Source organism: Berghia stephanieae, chromosome 3 (genome assembly GCF_034508935.2).
Source record: "Berghia stephanieae isolate SIO BIC M18660-M18661 chromosome 3, UCSD_Bste_1.3, whole genome shotgun sequence".
NCBI classification, from domain to species: Eukaryota; Metazoa; Mollusca; class Gastropoda; order Nudibranchia; family Aeolidiidae; genus Berghia; species Berghia stephanieae.
This window is the reverse complement of record NC_088362.1, coordinates 27548340-27572309: the sequence shown is the minus strand read 5'-3', so window position 1 is coordinate 27572309 and position 23970 is coordinate 27548340. Positions and strand designations below refer to the sequence as shown.

The 23970-nt window shown below is 35.6% G+C and overlaps 1 protein-coding gene across 1 annotated transcript in view; it reads right to left on the bottom strand.

Moving 5' to 3' along the window:
• Positions 1-642: 642 nt before the first annotated feature.
• Positions 643-23970, bottom strand: part of LOC144967476 (metabotropic glutamate receptor-like) — a 23645-nt gene continuing 317 nt past the window's right edge. The window contains exons 2-18 of the mRNA XM_078904782.1: positions 22820-23061; positions 22278-22379; positions 21300-21471; positions 20080-20315; positions 18653-18810; positions 16894-17076; positions 16223-16307; positions 14514-14720; positions 13750-13946; positions 11453-11580; positions 9518-9684; positions 8911-9102; positions 7152-7435; positions 6055-6196; positions 4794-4989; positions 3362-3577; positions 643-2510 (exon numbers count right to left, since the gene is read on the bottom strand). Coding sequence (XP_078760908.1) covers positions 2476-2510; positions 3362-3577; positions 4794-4989; positions 6055-6196; positions 7152-7435; positions 8911-9102; positions 9518-9684; positions 11453-11580; positions 13750-13946; positions 14514-14720; positions 16223-16307; positions 16894-17076; positions 18653-18810; positions 20080-20315; positions 21300-21471; positions 22278-22379; positions 22820-23059 — 2940 coding nt within the window. The 5' untranslated portion in view covers positions 23060-23061 and the 3' untranslated portion in view covers positions 643-2475. The remainder of the gene's footprint in view (positions 2511-3361; positions 3578-4793; positions 4990-6054; positions 6197-7151; positions 7436-8910; positions 9103-9517; positions 9685-11452; positions 11581-13749; positions 13947-14513; positions 14721-16222; positions 16308-16893; positions 17077-18652; positions 18811-20079; positions 20316-21299; positions 21472-22277; positions 22380-22819; positions 23062-23970) is intronic.

Sequence of the window (23970 nt, the reverse complement as noted above, 5' to 3'; positions counted from 1 at the left end):
CTTGGAATCTACATCTGTTCCCAATTTGAACCAATTCTCCTTTTGTCTTACTTATTCGTAGGTGCTTTAATTGTAATTCTTGAACTGTTTACTATCCCATTTTCTTTCTTTTTACTGGCGCTGATATGACAATGTGTTTTAAGAGTCGTAAAACCCTTAGAAACAAAGAAAAAAATCTTATGAGTAGAGGAAGATATTTCTTCTTGTCTTTTCTCTTCTCATATATCTTCTTTCTGTTCATATGATCTTTATCATAGCATAAGGATGGATCATAATCCCCTCCAGCGAGAACATGTAAAAAGCAACTCATTCTCTCTCTCTCTCTCTCTCTCTCTCTCTCTCTCTCTCTCTCTCTCTCTCTCTCTCTCTCTCTCTCTCTCTCTCCTCCTCCTCTCTCTCTCTCTCTCTCTCTCTCTCCCTCTCTCCCCCCCCTCTCTCTCTCTCTCTCTCTCTCTCTCTCCCTCTCTCTCTCTCTCTCTCTCTCTCTCTCTCTCTCTCTCTCTCTCTCTCTCTCTCTCATGGATAAGAAATGTAAGCTTAAGATAAAGGAAAGAAGATTAGAGAGACAAAACTCTACCAATAGACCCTGTCAATCACACAAAATCACCAACCAACTGTATTAAAAGAATCAATAAGAAACAGTTTAAATATTTAAAGATAATATATATTTTATTTATATAATAATAGTATACACAGTATGGAAATGAATGGCATATTTTGTTAGATTAGATCTAGTCTGAAAATGACAAAAACGGTTTAACTATTGGAATCTGTGAGATAATTCATTGAACGTTTTCATTTGCGTATTTTTTTTCCTGTTATAAACAAAATAAATGAAATGAAGGCTTATGCTGGTTTTCGACCAGGTTTCAAACAAAATAAAAATTGAGTTGGAAACTGTACAAATGTGTATATCTATGAATGATTCCAATCCCTTTCTTTCCGATAAATATATGAAAAAAAATAATTAGTAAACTAAAAAATGTGAATTGCATTTATAAAATCCAAAAAGTAGTTGTAAATATTAATATTTATTAGATGAAAATACTAGTCATTAAAAACTGCCTGCAGTCAACAATCTTCATCCAGTTCCATTTTGGTTATAATTGACAGATTTTTAGTTCAGTCAAGATGTCAATATATCATTCATCAAGGTTCATTTATGTGAGCAAACTTGTACAATCATAAATACTATACTGATTACCTAGAACCGGTTTGTTGAAAAAAAGCAGGTATCATTCGAATTCATTTATCAAATACTTTCTTTAACTTCTATTTAGATATAATTACTCGTTTAGAATAAACTTTCTCACATTTCTTAATATCTTGAAGATAAATCAATCATTCTACACATATGCAACACATTCAGTATTGAGCAACAATAATTATGACACGCATTCATTCTTTAGCACTCTTACACTGTCTTGACCATATCGCATTTCTATTGGGAGAATTTCCAGATTTACTGCTTAAGATCTGCTCTTAACTTTTATGATTTATGATAGCACCAAGAGCTATTGAATAGAACTGCTATACAGAGTTTGTCAAGTTCGATGTTCTGCCATAATTGTGCTTGTTTTTTCTTTTTTCATTAGTTTGAAAATTTATAAAAATAATTATATATGAATATTATCTAGAATATTCCCGAATGAAATAAGTAGGGCTTAAAAAGCAAATAAAGAACTTTGTATAAAGTGTTCAAAACAAACATCATTGTCAGAATTAGATCTTTTAATACTTGTTTTTAAAGTAAGTCCAAAAATCTTATGAAACCAATTCTATATGTCAAAAACAAATTTAAAAAAAAACAAGAAAAACAAAACTAAACACAGCAGTTTAAGTACAAAGGTTCATAAAACATTTGATGACATCTTATGGTTTGAAAATAAAAAATGTTGTTTTTTAAAGAAAAAAAAAAGATTCAAAGGATGAATTAAAATTATTCAACAATTTGATAAACAATCACAGTTAATACATGGAAAACAAAATAAATAAAGCCTGGCTTGCCTTTACAGTTTTTTACAAACACTCCTTTGCTACAATGTCAGGTGGACTGAGAAGGTCCACACAAAAAACGTTGCACTGAACTCTAATAGGAACAAAGAAGGGAGAGAGAATAGGAGGAAGACAATATAGTAAAGATATGTAATTAATATTTTTCATAACTCGTATCAACATTAAATTTTCGCTGTTCGAGATCGGTCTCTCTAATTAAGTTTTACTCTCATTAATAATTTGAGATTTGAAATTTGAAAAGCTGAAAGTTTTCAAAAAAATATCACGTAAATTTATATACCTTTTTTCTTGAACGTTATATAAAAATATATATGGCAAGATATATTTGGAATGTAAAAGGTGTTCGTCACTGTCCCTGTATTGGAATGTTTTGATAGACTTGAGTAAGACAGCAACAATGTAGAGGTGGGTGGAGGAATTATCATGTAGTTCTTTCTATACATCCATGGATGTTGTAACTTAGAGGGCGCCTAGATCGGATTGTGATCTTGAACCTGAAATTCAGGAAAATTGATAATAGAATATAATCTAACAATGTAATGTCATGTAATATTATGTGTAATTGGTAATTATTTTATATAGAGATAATATCCACTTATAACGCTCAGTGATGCTTTGCAGAAGTAATCAAAACAAACAGTTTATAAAAATAAATGTATATCCCAATAGACCCTACATACAAATTATGAAAAAAAAAAGGCGTCATGTCCGTCCTAAAGGATAAATGTTGCTGTTGGCCAGTGTCCCCTTGTAAAGGACTTTGAGCATGTTAAGTGGATATTTCGCTATATAAAAGCTCAATTTTTTAAATAAAAAAGCTCTATTTTTACAATATATTCAAAGGAAATATATATAATAGTTAAAAATGCATTACAGTAATAACAGAGAGATGATCTGCGAAGTAAAAAACTATTATCTATCAAAAGTAAATTGATTACACTGGCTAAGGATCCCAACTAGGACCAGGACAAAATTCCAGAGCAAAGACAAAAAGCAACATGGAAAGAGAAAGTAGATATGTGGAATAGATGACAGCCAGTGACCTCTCTGCCCACCGTGGCAGATCAGAAGATCCCACCTTGGTCCTTTTGTTTATTCTGGCAATGCTCTATCTAACGTTCACTATTTCTATGACCATACCTGCAATTTTTTATAAAAATCTATTTATTTTTAATCTCTGTTAAGGATTAACCCTAATATCAAATATTTGCAAAATTTTACTACTGAAGTCCCAGAATGTGAGGAAATAATTCTTGATTGAGGCAGACAAAAATAAAGAATAGTAATTTTTGAGTAGGTGAACTAAGTTCTAGACTGAGGTTTATATTAGGTACGTTCTACTCACGTGGAAGAGTGCCTTTAAGGGACCTTGGGCGGCCAGAGCTGGCATAGTTTACCTCTGAAAGGGGTTTCTTTGATGAGGAACGATTGCTAGGGTGACGACCTTTGAGGTCGTCAGTGACACGCAAGACTCTGCTTCCTCCATAGGTTGATTCGGTCTTCTTTAAGTAGGTGGGAGGGGCACTGTAGGTGCTCATAGGGTGCTTAAGGTAGGTCGCCACTGAATGGTGCGTAGATAAAAAAAAATTGTTGTGAATAGTTGTAAAGATCAGCATGAGCTAAAATTATAAATCAGTTCTAAGAGTAGGGGGGGGGGGGAATAAAAAGAAATGTGCCACACGTGTTTGTATGCTTAAGTGCAGCTATGTGGTCTTGTGGTATGACGCTTGCTTTCGGATCGGAGGATTGTTGAGTCCTTTGAGAAGGCTCTTTACTCACATTCTCTCACCGTTTTTTTTTTTTTTTGTTTTTAAAAAAATGTTTTTAAGGGTTTTACGGTGCTTGCAACATTTAGGTCATATCAGCGCCAGTAAAAAGGAAGAAAATTGGATAGTAAAAAGATTCTAGATGTACAAATAAAAGGACTTGAGGAAAAAGCAAGACAAAGGGGAATTGGTTCAAATAGGGAACAGGTGTAGATTCCAAGAGCACCCTATCAGTGTACTTAGTTTGAGATCACCTAAAAGTCTCACCCAGACACCAGCACAAGTCCCTACTAAGAGGACTGCACTCAATTGCTTACATTATACATTCAAAATAGCAAATATAACAATACATAAAAGAGAGATTATTTACAAGGAAAAAAATATCATCTCCCAAAATAATAACTATGCATTTTACTATTTCCCTCCCAACCAAGCACTACAGCCAGAGACAAGGCAAAACTTATTAATCTCATTCCAAGACAAAGACAGAAAGCAAATTGGAAAACAGATATAAGGGGATAGAAGACACAATAAGTGCCACCCTGCCCACTATGGGAGGTCAGGAACCCCACCCAATAGTTGTAAAGATCAACATGAGCACAAATTATAAATCAGTTCTAAGAGAGGGGGTGGGGGGGGGGCGATGAAAAAAAATGTGCCATACTTGTTTGTATGCTTAAACAAGGCAATTCAATATTTTGGGTTTCCATCATTAGTTCTGTGGATTCGAAGAGTTAAAAAAAAGGGGAAATTTGTCTCCAAAGTCTATTCAAAGGGCAGACTGGAATATACCAGGCATCAGCCGCAGAAAAAAATCTTGACTGCACCTGGGATCGATCTTGGCCCCTTTGCATGTGAACCGAGTGCTCAACCAATTGAGTTATCGGGACCCCTATAATATTTATTATGAATATATTCATTTTTTAGCACCTAAATTATCCCAGCATGATAATTAGTTTTAGATGAACCATCAGATATTCAGAAAAATCAACATAACAAGCGATAGCTTACTTTTGTTGGAGTCGCCATTACCAACGACTACAGGTTCTGAGTAGATTCCTTGGTTGTTGACATAGATGACAGAAGATGGGGTGCCGCCCTTGCTCTTGTAGGATGGCGGGGCCATGATGATGGATCCACCATAGATTGTGTCTCTGTCGTCCTCCAAGTAGATTCCTTCAACACCCATGTTCACCAATTGGCGGACCTACGGGACATATTAGTTAATTCCAGAAACTATTAACAATGTCCATTTTTGTCATAAAAATCATCATTATAATAACCAGCGTCATCATCATCATCATCATCATCATTATGGTTGCCATAATCATCAATACAACAACAACAATATCCTTATTTGCGTTTTTATTTTAAGCACGATGATGATTATGATGATGAAATATTTCCCTCATATTTTTTTCTTTGAAAAAATAAGCTTGCAAAAATAAGGGGAGGGGGAATCGGCTCTGAGCCACTTTAAGACAAAAAATAATGTAAAAATCTCCATTTCAGTGTTTCTCTTTCAAAGCTGTCGCGAGCGGTGATCAAATTTTAAACATTTTTAGCCACTTCAAACGCTTGAGGAAAAAAACAAACAATGCTGAAAATGAAAATGATCCTTGAAATTTATCTATTTATTACACAGAGTGAACGTTTTGGGTTTTCCCTTTATTGACAAATGATGGTTATAACATAGCTATCCAATCCTAGGCTTTATTCATAATTCTTTTATAACTTTGATAAAAGAAAAAGAACGGAAAATTCCAAAATATTCTGTTTTAAGTAACAATACAGGGAACAGGCACTGGTGTAAGATAAAAATCCAAGTCAGGCTGATTTTATGGGATGATTTTTTTCATATGATTTTCACTTTACTTTACTTTGGCAATGTTTCATACAAAGCTTTTCAGGTTTTTATCTTTTTAATAGGTTAACTGCCATACTCTGAAAAAAACACGACCAGAAAACTCGTCCAAATATCGATCGATTTAAATGACCCTCATTTTGGCAAAAACTCTCAAACATGGGACCATGGAACCTCGTAAGGTCCCATGTTTGAGAGTTTTGCCAAGAGGAGGGTCATTTAAATCTATCAATATTTTAAGAACGAGTTTTCTGGCCAAATGTTTAAATACGTGTTTTTTCAGAGTACAGCAGTTAAATGGATATAAATACAATTAGCTTTATTCCTTTTTATTCATTTTTACCTCTTTGAATTCAATCTCAGATTTCTACTATAATTACCTACTCCAAGACCCATTCTCCCACTTACCTTAGGCAAGAACATGGCAAACAGAATGAGGGTAGCTGTCAAGAAAAGGCCAAAAGCAATGCAGGCATCTCCATATTCGTGACCGTAACCTTTGTCCTTATTTAACCCACCTACCAGTCCCCAGGCCATCCACAAGGGAATGCTAAAAAACAACAATTGAACGTTATTATTACATTCGTATCATATCAGTCACTAAATTTGTTGCATTGTCAAGACTGAAAAAAAACAACAACTCGATATAGTCAAAGTTTAAACTGATTTTGATATTAAAAAAAACAATGTTTTAAAATCCACAATAAACAATATGAAATATATCATTGACAAAGTAGAGCTTTGACATAATTATTATGTACAAACATGTATAGTCAAAACAGATATTTCTCTCTTTTTATATATATATAATCAAACTTTGTAAAGCATTTTTTTTTCAGTTTTCAGTCAAAAGTATAAAGTAAATTTAATGTAAAAATCATCCTAAATTCAAATTCCTCTGTAATTTTCATTGATTAAATATCAAAATGACTACATTCAACATTTGTGCGGCTATGTGGTCTTGTGGTATGACACTCGCTTTCGGATCGGACAGTCCAGGGTTCAAGCCTCGCTCGTTGCATAGTTGGGTCCTTGCAAAAGGCTCTTTACTCACATTCCCTCACCTTACTCAGGTATAAAATGAGTACCTGGCCGTTAACAGTGTTGTCTCTGTCAGAAAATTGTAATATTGCCTAGCAGGCGTAATGTCCCATCCTATATATTAAATGTTGCTGTTGACCAGGGACCCCTTTTAAAGCGCTTTGAGCACATTTAGTGGATATTGCGCTATATATTTTTTACAATTTTTAAATAAAAAAGCTCAAGCTCAATTCAAGAGTCAAATTCAAATTAGACTGAAAGTATCAAGTTTATTGTTTTGGAAAAGGAAAGGGGATGGCGAATTCCACAGGTTTAAACCCCGCTTTCCTTAGACAAGACACTGCTCACTTTGCAGCGCTGCTCTGTAGCTGACTCCTGGATTTTCTCAAGTCTTTTCTCAGGATAGAAGCTAAAACCCCTGAGGATGAATAAAGGGAAATTTTATTTATCTTATCTATATTTACCTGAATCCAGCAGCAATGCCAATGAAAACACTTTCCCTGTGGTTGGTAATGATACCATGGGCATTGAGAGACAAGATTGTGATGATAAGGATCATGACCATAATGTAAGTCAAGGAGAGGAGATGATTCTCAAAGTTTGTACGGACAAAATTCTCCATGTCCAGCATATTCTCGCCAGTCTTCCAGGTGTAATGGTTACAAACCCACACTTTTTCTCCAGCGTTGGACATGACCTGAATGGCGTCTGGAGGCACAGTGATCAGCCATTGGACATTGATGACAATCTAGTGAAAGAAAAGAAAAATAGTATTGGCTATGTGGTCTTGTGGTATGACCCTCGCTTTCGGATCGAAAGATCCTGGGCTCGAGTCTCGCTCAGTGCATAGTTGAGTCCTTGGAAAAGGCTTTTTACTAACATAATCTCACTGTACTCACGTGTAAAATGAGTACCTGGCCGATAACAGCGATGTCTCTGTCCGAAAAAATTATAATATAACCTTACAGGTGTCATGTCTTGTCCTAAATGTTAAATGTTGCTGTTGGACAGGAACATCTTGTAAAGTGCATTGAGCACATTTAGTGGATATTGCTTTATATTAAAAAAAAGCTCAAAGCTCAAAAGCTCAACTTCAGAGGACAGCATGGCTCAGCGGTATGATCTTTGCTTCATACCTGAAAGGTACCGAGCTCAATCACCCACCGAAGCGCTGTGTGGCCTTGAGCAAGTCACCTCGCCCTAGCTCGAATTGCCGCATTGCATTGCGGCTGACGCCTGGGTTATTAAAGTCTTCCCTTGGAATAGACCCTCGAGACAAATTTCCCCTATGGGATGAATAAAAAGAATTCTATGTTATTATTATTTTTTTTTACATATTGTTTACAATCTATTGAAATAAAGAAAAAAAATATTTTGCTTACAATCTTGCAATATTTTGGGAACATAATTATTTATGCATTTTTATTCCTATTATTGAATCATAATATGCATCGATGTCTTATACCGTCTTAGACAGTAACTTGTGAAAACGTCTTGAGGTTTAAGCAAAAGGTGTTCAACTATTACTATTATTGGATATAGAGTACAATCTTATGAAGGCAAAGAGGACTTGATAATCTAGTAGGCCACTGGCACCACTACAAAAGGGAAAAAGTGTTGGATCTCATGCAGTCAGATGTTATTTTGGTTATTTTTCAGATTTTTTTCTGATCCCACTGTCCGCTCAGTAGTGATTAGGTAGTTGGGTCTATTAGATCTGGTATAAGGTATTTTACAATAGATCAGTGTTTTATCCAAAGGGTAACAAGCTATTTATATATCAAAGATGAAAAACAAAGTAGTTCTTCAAAGCCATTAGGCCCATGGATCCAGAGTTTATCCCAGTTTCTATAGCGTGAAACGGACAAAAATAATTACTTGCTATCCTTTGAATAGGACATCACTTTATCACAAAGCACTTTCTGCCAGATCTAACAGAACCAGCTACCCAATCTCTGCTGGATAGACAAGGGGGGGGGGGGGGGGTCAGTAAAAATCTCGACTGCACCCTGGATAGATCATTGTCCCTTTGTATCTGAAACCAGTGCTCTACCTACTGAGCTATCAGGACCCCCAAGCACAAAGGACACCAAGATAATGAATTCTGCCCCCCCCCCCCCCCTTCCCCCCACATTAATCTTATGGCTCAGAGAAGAGACTACTTCCTTGAAAGATATAGTAAATATTTGGTTTATTTTAACAAAGAATAAAGTGTAACCAAACCTGGATTCCAACAGCAAAAGCGAACATCAGAAACTGGTAAACTCCTTTCAGGTAGTTGGGAGAATCCACATCTCCTGGGATGAGAACGTCTGAGCTCTTGGAGGTCAGAATGACCATCAACTTGACCAATAGGACGGCAAAGCAGATGGCATAGGCCACACCCACCCCAAATCGAGTAATTCCACAGGTGGCCTGAAATGATGATGAAAATTATACCAAAATCAAATTATAAAAAATCTGAATACACCTTTTTATACCAACACCACCTCATAGCAAAACCATCACTACGCACCGCCACCAGCATCATCATCATCATCATCATCATCATCATCATCATCATTATCGTCATCATCATCATTATGATTATCATACCTAGCCATCATCAATGTTGTCACCATCATCACCACCACCACCATTATCATCATCCTTGACATCATAATCACTACCACCACCACTACCATCATCATCATCATCATCATCAACACCACCACTACCACCACCGTCACCATCATCATTGCCCTCACCATCATCATCACCATCATCACCACCACCATCATCACCACCACCGTCACCATCATACCACCAACAAAACACATTAATCACACACCTTAGTAGGGATGAATATAAAGGCAAAGCACACGAGGTATGCCAGGAAAATTCCAAATAGTAAGAGCTGACCAAGCCACATAGTTCTCCACTTATTGTCCACCTTCTTGCCCACCATTTTGTAAAGGATGTAGATCTCAAACACCAACACACATAAAATACCCAGACCTGTTGAAAGAAAATGAATAAAAATAGCATTCGGGAGTTCCAGGAGATTATATTTGAGATGTCCATAAAACCACGTAATAATACATACATTGAAGAAGAGTATGATTCAGACAAATGAACATAAAGGAATAAATAAAATTCGATAATGAAATTTTAGACGTACCGTAAGTTTGGGAACACCTTGTGTATAGCCTGAATATTACCATTATACCATATCTCTTTTTTTTTTGTTAATGAATTTATTGAATTATCAACTTATGTATCAATCCAATAAACAATTAATTAATTATTTTTCTTTTATAATTTCGTTATTATTATTATTATTATTATTATTATTATTATTATTATTATTATTATTTATTATCATTATTATTATTATTATTATTATTATTATTATTATTATTATTATATTATTATTATTATTATTATTATCATTTTTATTACTATTATTATTATTATTATTATTATTATTATTATTATTATTATTATTATTATTATTATTATTATTATTATTATATTATTAGTATTCTTATTATTTAATGAATTAATTGAAATCTCTAATGCCAATTAACCGCAAAGTCGGACATGTGCTCTGTGGGAATTTCATTATGCTCAAGTTCATTATATATATTGGGCATGAGAAAAAAGAATGAGAAAAGTTTAGAACCCTCTCGCTGCCAGACTATAACCGATGTAAAATAAAAATTTCACCACAATCAAAATAATCTATTGAATTTTATGTAAACAGGCTTTCAGAAAAATATATTCAAAAATATTAATATAAATAAAATAAAATAAAATTCCCTTTATTCATCCCATAGGGGAAATTTTTCTCTAGGGTCTATTCCAAGGGAAGACTGGGATAACCCAGGCATCAGCCGCAGTACAGTGCTGCAAATTGAGCTAGGGTGAGGTGACTTGCTCAAATCCACACAGCGCAGCAGTGTGTGGTCGAACTTGATACCTTCCAGGTATGAAGCAAAGACCGTATTGCTGAGCTACGCTGCCCCAATATGACAACTGTTTTAATAGACACAACACAAATTTGCCATATAAAATATTTTGGACTTAATTCTCAAATTTTGATGTGATCCGCCGTTGATCCCCCATGTTGCTTTATGACTGTACATATCCTTTTTTCCCATGATCTAATTGGTTTTCTACTGTATTGAACTAAGATTTCATCCCATGCATTTCCAATTGACTCTTTTAACTCTGCTTCTGTGTACAACGTTGTACAATTATCCGACCCTTTTAAACCATATTGGACACCAATGACCAAATGCTGTAATCCATTGGATTCAAGTCAGGACTCATTGGACTCCATTCATCATAAGAAATAGATCAAATATTATTATGATCTGCCTATACTGAAAAACATGTAGCATTGTTAGAAGACAAAGCAACTTATTCCAGATTCCGTCCCAATCGGTCATTTGATTTTCAACTTAACAGGTCACCTTCTTACACTTGTAACACTGGACTGCTAAAACAAGATGCAAGTTTGGAAACTTTCGATTAATCATGATTTTAATACGAGTTTGGTATAGTTTCTTAACCAATAGGGAATTTTTAAAATTAAGGTTTTGTTCTTGTGGCATGTAAACTTTCGTATATTCTTTATTTTTAACTTCGTATCAAAATAGCGTTATAATTTTTTTTCCATTCTATTTTTTCTCGCACCCTTTACAATGTCTGTTTTGCAGACAAGTTGCATAAACATTCTGAGTTTGAAAATGCAATATTTTGATGTCTTTGACCATCTCACCAGCTAAGACTCCAAGGGCGAGGATCCATTTCTGATCCAAATCAAATCGAGTTCCATAATCATCGTCATCACGATCCATGTTAGAAAAGGCTCCTGTAATTTCTTTATCCATTGGATAGAGAACATAACTGTAAGAAGATATAATATAACATATAGTTGAAACATTTTATCAAAAATCAATCAAACTCTGTAAATGTAATAAATAGTTGTTTTTGTTTTGTTGTTTATAAGGGTTTTCCAGCATTTGCAACTCATTTAGATCATATCAGCGCCAGTAATAATAAAGCAAATGGAATAGTCAATAATTCTAGAATTACAATTTCAACGCCATTGGCTGCACTGTGCGGCCAGAGCAGAATCTGTTCTACTGGCCAATGGCCGCACAGTGTAGCCGGTCTTGAAAGACAAACACAATATGTAATCCAATCCTACTTTCTACAAAAGTTCTATCTATTGAACCAATGGTGTCATTTCTTTCATCAGAACATTTAATTGGCCATATGGAGGGGGGGGGGGGGGATTTTCATTGAGATTTTGCACAGAATTCGAATGCCAGTTTGTCTTAGCTTGTCATTTTCACGCTGCCTCAATCAGGTGTCAGCCATTTTGTGACAAAAATGCGAATATAGCCTCAGCACTGAAAGAGTTAAAGCACCCAAGAAAAAGTAAGACAAAGGGGAATTGGTTCAAATAGGGAACAGATGTAGATTTCAAGAGCATACTATCAATCAATCAATATTAAGATCACTTAAAAGTCTCATCCAGGCACCAGCACAGGATCCTACTAAAAGGAAAACACTCAAATGTATACAAATCATATAATATGATATGTAAACTAAACATAATACAATACATAACAGAGAGATGATTTACAAGGAAAAAAATATCAAAAACAAAAATATAACAATCAGTCCGTAACAGGTAAAAATATCACCTCCGAAAACTAACACTATACATTTGACTGTTTCCCTCTCAAATGGACTCTGGCAAGGGCCAGGACAAAATCAAGCAATACCATTCCAAGACAAAGACAGAAAGCAACTCGAAAACAGATGTAGGGGGATAGAAGACACAGCAAGTAACCTCATGCCCACCAAAGGAGGTCAAAAGACCAGACCCAGAATAAATGTTCATTACAGTTATACCTCTTCAAAACCTATAACTTCTTCATACAAACCAACTGACAGTCAGACTGTATACTTTAATCTTGAGATTTAAAAAAAAATTTTTATAGCACAATATCCGCAAAACATGCTCAAAGCGCTATACAAAGGGTACCTAGCTAACAGCAAAGCGTAGAATGAAACATGACGCCTGAGAGGCAACATTACACTTTTTTTCCAACAGAGAAAGCGCTGTTAACAGCCAGGTACTCAATTTACACCTGAGTACAGTGAGAGAATGTGGGTAAAGAGCCTTTTCCAAGGACTCAAAAATATGCACTGAGTGAGGCTCGAACCCAGGACGTTCCGATGCGAAAGCGAGTGTTTGTTTTGTTTGTTTGTTGCTTTAGGTCTCTTCCAACACAATTGAGGTTATATGAGAGACCGCTGAAACAAAAAAACAAGCAATCTAACAAAAATAGTACAAATGTAAATCAAAATCATAACCTAAAGATATCATCAGCTAAATTATAAATAACCAAGAACAAACAGGCAGAAGATTTACAGAAAAAAAATATCCCCTGTCAAAAATACAATCACAAACCAAAGAAGCAGGATAGGCTAGTAAAGAGAAGAAGAAACGACATCACTATCGGATCGTACACCCATGCGAACATCATAGGTATATGATTCAAGGGTGATGCTCCCATCCAACCAAGAAAGCGAGTGTCATACCACAAGACCACAAAAATGAACTCAACCCAAGTTTTATATTTTTGACAAAGACTTCTACAAGACATAGTGGTTCTTGATTTTTTACTAATACCACCCTGGCATAATACTTTTTTGAGTTGGTAGGTCACATATAAATGTGCGGTTATGTGGTCTAGTGGTATGACACTCGCTTTCAGATTGGAAGGTCCTGGGTTCAAGCCTCGCTCGGTGCATATTTGAATCCTTGGAAAAGACTCTTTACTCACATTCTCTCACTGTACTCAGGTGTAAAATGAGTATCTGGCTGTTAACAGCATTGTCTATGTCCCAAAGAAATTGTAATATCGCCTAACAGGCGTCATGTCCCGTCTTACATGTTAAATATTGCTGTTGTCCAGAGACCCCTTTGTAAAGCGCTTTGAGCACGTTTTGTGGATATTGCGCTTTATAAAAGCTCAATTCAAATACACATCGACTCACATGGAATCAGTTGGACCTTTGGTGACTGAGTCGGTGGATGGAGGGTTAGTATTGGGGACCGTGACAGCTGCAGTGGTTGGCATTTGGCAGCAGGAGAGAAGATCGGGGCACAAGGATCCAGAGAAAGCAGCTGGATACATGACTTTCAGGTCCTCTGTGATGTCTGCAGTGTCCTGGTTTCCTCTAATACTTCCAATCTGATAGAAAAAAAAAAAGATAAAACAGTATAAATGGGACCCGTTGCTCATTTGGCTATCCCACACATTCGTACAAAGGTGAGAACAAGGTCCCTTTCTCAATTTTGGTCCGTCTGTATGGAACACCATTACACAGAGCATCCGAGAATCCAAATCATTGTCTGTTTTCGAGAAATCCTTGAAAACATTTCTTTTTTTGATGTCATGTACTTTTCATATTGTTTTGTGTTGATGTAATTTAAAGCACCAAGAGCCTCATTGTGGAGGATACCGTGTGCTCTATTCGAACATTCATTCTTTGACAATTTTGAGAATACATATGAAGAAAAAAAAATACATACACATGCACACAAACTCAATCACAGATACATTTACATTCATACACGAAGATACACACACATACTTACACCGATATTACTCACTAACATTAGTAACTTATTTTAACGAAAGACATTTGAATTGATTAATTACCAAACAAAACAAAAAAAAAAAATCATATATAAAGTGGAAATTGTCAGTCTGTATCTCTTGTCCTCATCCATCATAAATACATATATTTTCACTTACTTTGATATATCCCTTTTGAACATCGTAAACATAATAGTTGTGTAGAATGAATGCAGACTTCAACTGTCCATCATCTCCAAAATGATCTCCTTTGATGACCTGATAGAGCTCATCCAAGTGGCCTGGCAAGTTACGCAACTGGTCACAGAATTGGTAGTTACTGGCAGAGAACCTTGCACATTTATTGATGATTCCTTGGTGCATTCCCTGTTGCAATAAATGCAATTTTTTCATGACGGGTTCAATTAGATAAAACAAGGCGGCAAAGCATTAGGTGTTAGACCTAAGGCCATTAAAATGCTAATGTGCCTGGGTGATTTAGATGTCATAAATTGAATTTAAGTTATTGTATAAACAGGTTAAATGTGGTGAGACTTTGGTTAAATCTATGTTTTATCGAAGCAAAGAAAATAGTCTCTCAAAGACATAAAACCAACATTTGACACCTTGGACCTTTTAACTTTAAAATCTCTTGTAGATATCTGGTTCGAGCATCGGTGCTGACATATGGGGATATAATTTAAATCACAAATTTCAGGTAATTTTTATTTTAAACACAAGCTTTTTTTATAGAGCGCAATATCATCTAAACATGCTCAAAGCGCTTTACAAAAGGTCCCTGGCCAACAGCAACATATAGCATATTGGACGAGATATGACGGATGTTAGGCAATATTACAATTTTTTTTTCTGACACATACAACACTGTTAATGGCCAGGTACTCATTTTACACCTGAGTACAGTGAGAGAACTGAGTAAAGAGCTATTTTCAAGGATTCATTTATGTGCTACTCAGATTGGGGCTCGAACCCAGGACCTTCCCATCCAAAGGTGAGTGTCATACCACCAGACCACATAGCCACACAAAGGCTTTAAAAATCCTGCATCAGTACCAGGTTCACCCAATGAACATCAATTGAAAATTGAATTTATAGCCAGAAATAGTAGACAGGGTTTGAATGCATCTTGTTTTATTGAGAAGAAATAAAATAATTACTTAAAAGTGCAAAAAAAGGAAAATATAAAATTTCTGTTCCAAGTCAATCTCTGACATCTGACAAACACGATTTAATACCCGTTTGATTCAAGACCTGTTTTGTGGTCCAAAACATATCATTCCTTAGCCCTTTTTCTTTATTCATCTTAACTACGTCAATACCACATTATCTCATTCATCTGTGGTGTTTCATTCATCCTGTTTTGTTGATAAAGGGGAAACCCGAAACGTTCATTTGATATGTTTTTGTAACTAAATTGAAGCTTATATTCGATTTCACATTATTATCTATTTCTTCGAGCTTCGAGCAGCAACATTTACATTATCTTCTTTTTTGAGGCTGTTATATTCATTTTTTTTTATTGCTCTTTACAGTCTACAGCTTTTAGCAGATTAGTATCACTTTGAGTAAGTGTCAAAATACAAAAAAAAAACTAACAATTTCAATAAATGAGGCCACTTTTTGTCCAATTTCATTTACTCATATTCTTGCACAGCTTCTCCCATTTGCGTATTTTGGACAAAATTGCTTTCTAAAATATCAGAGTGACAAGTTAGGAAACACAGGTGGCCAGAGTTTTGATCCTCAGTCCAGGGAGACCGATGTTTTGGGATGTGTTGTTCTTGAATTTATATTTCAGCACTGTTTCATACGCACTTTTTTCAGATTCTTATTCTAATACAAAATTAATACAAAATGCTACTACTTACATCTATTATGTATCTGACACTGAGGATTGTTCGCCACACATTCATGGCCATTGGAGAAGGTGCACTAAACAGGTCGGGAAGTTTGCTGAAGAGATCAACATTGACAACAATTGTAGTAAATAAACCAGATAAAAATAGGGGGAGGAGGGGAGGGGGGGTAAATAAAACAAAGGAAAATTAGTTCAAATAGGGAACAGTCAGATGTAGATTCCAAGAGCACACTATCAATGTATTAAGTTTGCGATCACCTAAATGTCTCGTCCTGACACAAGCACCAATCCCTAATAAGAGGAACACACTCAAACGTTTACATATCATATATATGTAAAACAAAAATAATACAGTGCATGACAGATAGGTGATTTACAAGACAAAAATATAATTTCCCATAACTATACATTTGACTGTTTCTCTTCCAGCCAGGGTATCAGGCCAGGGCCAGGACAAGTAATCCCATTCCAAGACAAAGACAGAAGGCAACTTGGCAACACAGTAAGTGCCTCCCTGCCCACTATGGGAGGTCAGGAACCCCACCCAGAAAGTTCATATTACTTATCACTTTAATAATTCTGTACTCCAGAATTAGAATTGAAATATGAGAAAGATGAAAAGTTGAGGCTATCCTTGCTGCTTTAAGGTCAAATGTCACGAGAGACGAAAGGCATGCTTACATATTCTGCTGGATGAAAGCCGACAGCCAAGGGTTGCTGACGTCTAGACGATTCAGGCTGGCAAATTGAGTAGCATTGGAATTGACATCCTTGAGAAAGTTATTGAATGCTGTGAGCACAGCCAATTCATTTCCTACAGGTAAAGCTGGTTCAACAATGATGGCATGTTCTTTTACGTAGTTTCTGGGAAGATAATGGATAAATCATATAAATATTGTTTAAGTGAAACTAAGCTGCTAGAAGGTGTGGATTATAAAAAGTAATAAACAAAATGAATATAACAGCGTCAAACAAACAACAAAAAAAGACCAAAATACCAAAAGCCCTTCTTCATCCAACAATTAAAAAAAAACAATGAAAACATAAATACATTACTAAAAAGCCAGATCGACGACAGAGAAATATTCCGTTATGCATGTGTGACCCATCAACTTATGAGGTATTATGTAAGGATGAACCAGATGCCGAAAATTACTTTTTCAATATGATGACTAAAAATGTCAGATTGGAGTTTTTGTTAATTTAAGAAACAATATACGTTCTCCTTAATAAAATATAATGAAAATGTTGCTGCTTGAAGTTGAAAGGTAAAATACAAAGATAAGTATTGAATAATAAGCTTCAATTTATGAGATGAAGACAGATACTGTGGACGTTTTGGATTTCCCCTTTATCAACAAAACATGATGAATGAAACATGAAGGACGAATGAGATATCTCAAGACGGGTAATCAGGAAATCTGAGGTTTGATTACCAGTCAAGACAGATTATTTTCTTTTGGTCTCTCATTCTCTTTTGTCTGGCACTATTTCATTCTCACCTTTTCAGATTCTTCCAGACAGTTGCTTGCATTTTATATGTAATATTTATACAGACATGTGATCAAGTGTCTCAAAATGATATTATGTTGTAATGAACTAGATACTGGACATCTATTTTTTAGCCACAGACATGAAACATGGGACAAATAAATTTCGATTTTTCTTTTTAAAGATAAACAATAAATAGAATATTTTTTATTGCAAAAGATCCAACGTTCTTATTTCTTATATTAATTTCAATTCTAAACTCACTATTTAGGGTTGTATTCATCCCCACATATTACCTACTGTTTGGAAACTTTGAGTTGTTTTGTTTGTTTTTAAGGGCTTTACGGCGACATTTAGGTCATATCAACGCCAGTAAAAAGGAAGAAAATTAGATAGTAAAAACATTCTACATGTACAAGTAAAGGGACTTGAGGAATGAGTAAGACAAGGGGAAAAGGTTCAAATAGGAAACAGATTTAGATTCCAAGAGCACACTATCAATGTACGAGTGCTTAGTTTGAGATCACCTAAATGTCTCACCCAGACACCAGCACAAGTCCCCCCCCCCCCCCCCCCACTAAGAGGAACACACTCAAATGTTTACAAACCATATTTTAAGAATAAAACAAAATAACAGTACATAACAGAGAGATGATTTACAAGGAAAAAAATGTCATTTCCCAAAACTAACTATACTTTGACTGTTTCCCTCTCAGCCAGGGCATCCGACAAGGCCCAGGACAAAACCAAGTAATCTCATTTCAAGACAAACACAGAAAGCAAGTTGGAAAACAGATATAGGGGTATAGAAGACACAGCAAGTACCTCCCTGCCCACTATGGGAGGTAGGGAACCCCGCCCAGAAACTGTGAGTTACATATAACCAATTGTAGTGGGGACAGTTGAATACATGGATTAACATTGCTGCAATTCAATGAAATAAACTTACACGTCTCTGCCGATGTCAGAGTGAAGGATGTAAATTAAGTTCTGATTATTCAATTTTGCAGTCATTTCCATCAGTGTCTTTGTCGCCGTCTTCGACAGAAGTGGCACAACATATTTAGCCACGCTGTATTTCACCAGGTCCTCGGCAACTGCTTTGATCTGAAGATTGATAGGCAAAAATATTAGTTTTCATATAAATATGCATCAATTGGTAATGGAAAGGTTATGACTGTGACATGTATTATAGTATATAGAAGTTGTTTGGCTATGTGCGAATGTAGTTGTTCGGCTGTGTATAATTATGTTAGAATCCTTTGTAGCGTTACGCATTTTGTGTTTTGCATGTTTTGCATGTGAGTATGAATGTTGACTGTGCGAATGTTTAAGCACTCTTTGTTCCTTAGAAACATTTGTTAGACGATTGTTTTGTGTTAATTACTGAAAGAACTCCGTCTGAGTTGGCTGTATTATATATTTATTTTGAATTTACCATAAGATTGATAATAAATAAATTGAATTAACAAAGTCTGAGCTGAGTCGTTACAATGAAGTGTCAGTTTATTAAACAAAATAAATGATTAAAACAACCCCTGAGACAGATAAGAATATTAGTCTTTTCTCACAAACAAAATGTAAAAGTCCATGTCAAAACTTGAGATTTTATGTGGTGTAATATTCAATACAAGGGAGTTCCAATAGCTTAGTTGGTAGAGCACTCCCTTCACAAGCAAAGGGACCATCCCGGGTGCAGTCGAGATGTTTTTCTGACCCCCCCTCCCCCCCTGTCCACCAAACAGTGATTGGGTAGCTGGGTCTGATAGATCTGGTGGAAAGTACTTTGCGATAGAATAGCATCCTATCCAAGGGTAGCAAGCAATTGCTATTGTCCGTTTCACACTATAGAAACCAGGATAAACTCTGGCTCCATGGGCATATGGCTCCGAAGGACTACTTTTTAAAAATATTCATTACATGTGCTCAAAGTGCTTTACAGTCGGTTCCTAGCCAATGGCAACATTTAACATATAGGATCTCCACTAAATGTGCTCAAAGCGCTTTACAGAGGGTCCCTGACCAACAGCAACACGTAACATGTAGACATGACATCTGTTAGGCGATAATACTTTTTTTTTCTGACAGAGACAACGCTGTTAACGGCCAGGTACTCATTTTACACCTGAGTACGGTGAGAGAATGTGAGTAAAGAGCCTTTTCCAAGGACTCAACTATGCACCGAGTGAGGCTCGAACCCAGGACCTTCCAATCTAAAAGTGAGTGTCATACCACGAGACCACATAGCCGCACAAATAAAGAGAATTCTATGTGATTCATCTTTTTTATTACAAAACGCTTCAGTATGGTTTTGTAAAGGTGTTAAGTCATTCCTAGATGGATAACAGAATATGAATAAATTAGAGAAAATCTCACATTATCGTCTGAAGATTCATCCTCAAGCATAAATTCCAACTTGTGGCATAATTTACTATTGGAGCCTATTGGTTTCTTATTCAGCAGTTCCATCATCTCTTTATAAGCCATTTGCGATTTTGGAGTGTAGATCACCATTACAAACTCAGCCTTTTGGTGCTCCAAGAAAGCATGTATGGCCTTGAGGTCATAAGCTTGACCGGGTCTTACTTTGAGGAGAGTTTTTTGATTCAAACCTGCAATAGTATAATATGGGAAAATGGATCAAAAGAAAGGAAGTTTTTGTTTGCCTAGAATGTGTGTAATATCTGGGGTTTTTTTTAAAAACACATGCCCTTTGTCAAACACATTCTTCTTCCTATTCTCAGTTGGACTGAGTATTACTGCTGATATTACGACATATCTAAAAGAAAATCTTTTTAAAAATTGTGATGCATTCTTCTTTGTCTACAATAAGGTCTCAATTATGCTCAGAAACCTGATGTTGACTGCCAACGTAAGATGGGGCTGAGCTGGAACTTACTAACAATTAATGTAGTGCATTTTCAATGTCTTCACCTCCTTTAATGATTGCCTCAGCGACCTGTCCATACCACAATGCTGTGTCCTGCAATGTGGAGGACATTGTCTGACTGAGACTATTGCATATGGCCTCTCATACATTACTGTGTCTAAAACATCACCTTTCCATGTTACCCCCCCCCCCCCCCCCTTTCCACAGAGTTTGTTTTGAAGTTCCTAAGTCCCAGTGGTATAAACACTGATAAACCATTGGGTTTTTTTTTTATTCATCTTAACAACACCACTACTACATTATCTCATTCATCTGTAGTGTTTCATTCATCCTGTTTTGTTGACAAAGGGGAAACCCGAAACGTACATTTGATCTGTTTTTGTAATTAAATTGAAGCTTATATTCAATTTCACATTGTTTTTCATTTCTTCGCACTTTGAGAAGCAACATTTACATTTCCCGCGACAGAAAAACTCTACAGTCGATGCCATCCGTCACTCCAAAATACAAAATTAGTTTCAAATGTAGTATCTGTCTAGAGTGATTGAGAACGTCTGCATTAATTTATTCATCTTACTACAACTCTATTATGAGTCATTAAAGACAAAGAGGCTAGAATCACCTTTGTCAAATGACAATCTATAAGCTGAAATCAACATTGAAAAAATACTTGTTAATATCAAAGCGTTAATGATAATTGTTCTACCTAAAGCATGAGCACCAGGGCTCATTAAAGTAATTTTTAAATCCTCAGCAAGCATTCCAGCTCTATGAGTGTCCATGTTTGAGTATGGTCCAACGTATGCAACAACATTCTGTTGACTCAGGCCCTGGACTTGGACTTTGCAATGAGAGAAGCTGAGCACATTCTCAATAGTCTGTAATTAAGAAAACATATATGTAATGATTGTTTGTTGTTGGTTTTTCTTTCGTGGGGGGGGGGGGGGGGGGGGGGGGGGGGGGGTGTTGGTTTGTTTGTTTGTTTGTTTTTTCCCTGATAGATTTTTCTTTAAAAATTATAGTGAATTAATATTTATTTCAATATCGGTTTAGTTGATGTGGGTTGATTTTTTTACTGACCATTTGTCCACCAAGCAGTGACATGGTAGCTAGATGTGTTAGATCTGATTGGAAGTAAATGCAATGGGCCATCGTCCTATCCAAAACGAGGTAATTGATATTGTCCATTTATCACTACAGAGAGCGGGACAAACTCCTACAGATCAGTATTTCAAAAGGACCACTTTAACTTAGTTATACATGAGGAACATCTAGATTTGTAGTGTTTTAGGCTAATAGATGTATGTGCAATCTATTTTACGCAGGCAATTTTGTTTTAAACCAGGTGGTCTCTAAATCCTCATCAATCTTAATTGTCTCGTAACTCATTATTACACATGTAAGATTTCTTAATTACTTATTCAATATTCATCTGATTATTAAAAGAGATGTGTCATTTTCGGAATTAAAAAAGCCGTGACAGTAACATATTGATGCAACACAGACTATCCTCTTGAAAATTAAATGATTTTATGTCAGTTGAAGAAAAATTAAAGTTGATTCTTAAAGGATTAAGGTGAAAGTAAATTGCAACCACAGATTCGATAGTATGAGATAGAATTATGTAGTGGTGAATAAACAGAGCATATTGATTGATAACTGATTAGATATGAAATTAGCTAACCTGGTCTGGTCGCATACAGCTGTCAAAAGCAATAGCTCCAACAGCCATCTGCCTTCCCTGCAGAATCTCATTAGCATATTTGTTGATACTCCAGTAGAATGCCTGTGAATCAAGAAGGTTGACCAATTGATTTTGTCATAAAGAAAGTCAAGTTGTGCTAGATATCATTAGTTATAGAAACAGCATTGATAATAAAGGTGTCGTAAATGATGATAAAGGATATGCAATGAGAAATATGTGAGAATGATGATCATCATGATCATCAATGATGTGATGATGTGTGAAGATGGCATTTTGTCGTGTTCTGTTTTTGGATTTAGTTTTCATCAAATGGGTAAATTATGGGTAATTATCAAATTCGTTCCTATATGTTACATCCCAGAAGAACTGAGGAATAAAGAGCAATATAATTTGTTTAATAAACGAACTAGCTTTAGCTATTTATCTCTATCAAAAATCAATACAATTTGATAAAAAGTCCGTTGCTAAACTTAAAGAAATTGTTGTCAACTTAACTGGTAAGAAATACAAAGATAACTAACCAATAAATTAGTCATTCCTTCCTGAGAGATTTTTGATCCACAGTAGGAGCCATCCTCTTCTTCATGAATGTCGAACAGACCGCCAATAGCAAAGTAACTATTGCTGTTAGCACTTCCAGCAGAGATGGTACCTGCTCCAGTAAAGTAACACTCACTTGGTAGAGATGAACTGCATGTCTGGCCTCTGACTCCAAATACTAATGCCATCAAAAATACACATGATGCCAAATGGCTCCCCATCTCTTGATTGGAAATAAGAAAAAGAAAACTCAATTTTATGATTGATCTTGAAAGTTAAATTACTATAAGCCTTGGGTGCATCCTTCATCACTAATCTATTCAGTAATGGGTAAACAAGGATTTCATTTTTTTTTTTCGAATCCGCTAGAGATGAAATAAAATAGTCATTGCGATCTATGTGGCCCCTGGAGGTGGAGTTCATACAGGTTTCTCTAGTGTTATATGGACGATGGCAATTGCTCGTTCACATTTGGATAGGATGCTAGTCTATTGCTTAACACTTTTGCCAGATCTAACAAACCCAGCAACCAAACCATTTCTGGTTGGACAAATGGATCAGAAATAACATTTACTGCACCTAGAACCGTTTCAGGTCCATCTGTGCGTAGGCAGTTGGCTCTTTTACGATCATTATTTTTATCATCATCATCATCATCATCATCATCATCATCATCATCATCATCATCATCATCATCATCGTCATCATCATCATCATCATTCATTCATTCATTCATTCATTCATTAAGCGATTCTCCTAATATATTTGACGCAGGGCATAAATGGCGTTTGTAAAACTATTTTACAAATATAAAACGTATTCGTTATAATAACAGTCAGTTCCATTTGGGCATCTTTATTTAAGAGAGAGGTCAATCTCAATCAGGAACAAAACGTTTGCTGGATCATTATTTTTATTTGAAAAAATAAGAACTTTGTATTCATTAGATAGACATATTTATACTGAAGTGGGAAAATTGTTTATCTAGTTATGATACAAATTCTCTAAATAAATTGCACATTAATTCTTTGATAGATACTTTCGGCTTGAATTAAAAATAGAGGGAGGGGTTTGGTAAAATTTTGACTCTAACTCTAACAACAAGAAAATGAGAATTATGACAAACATGAAG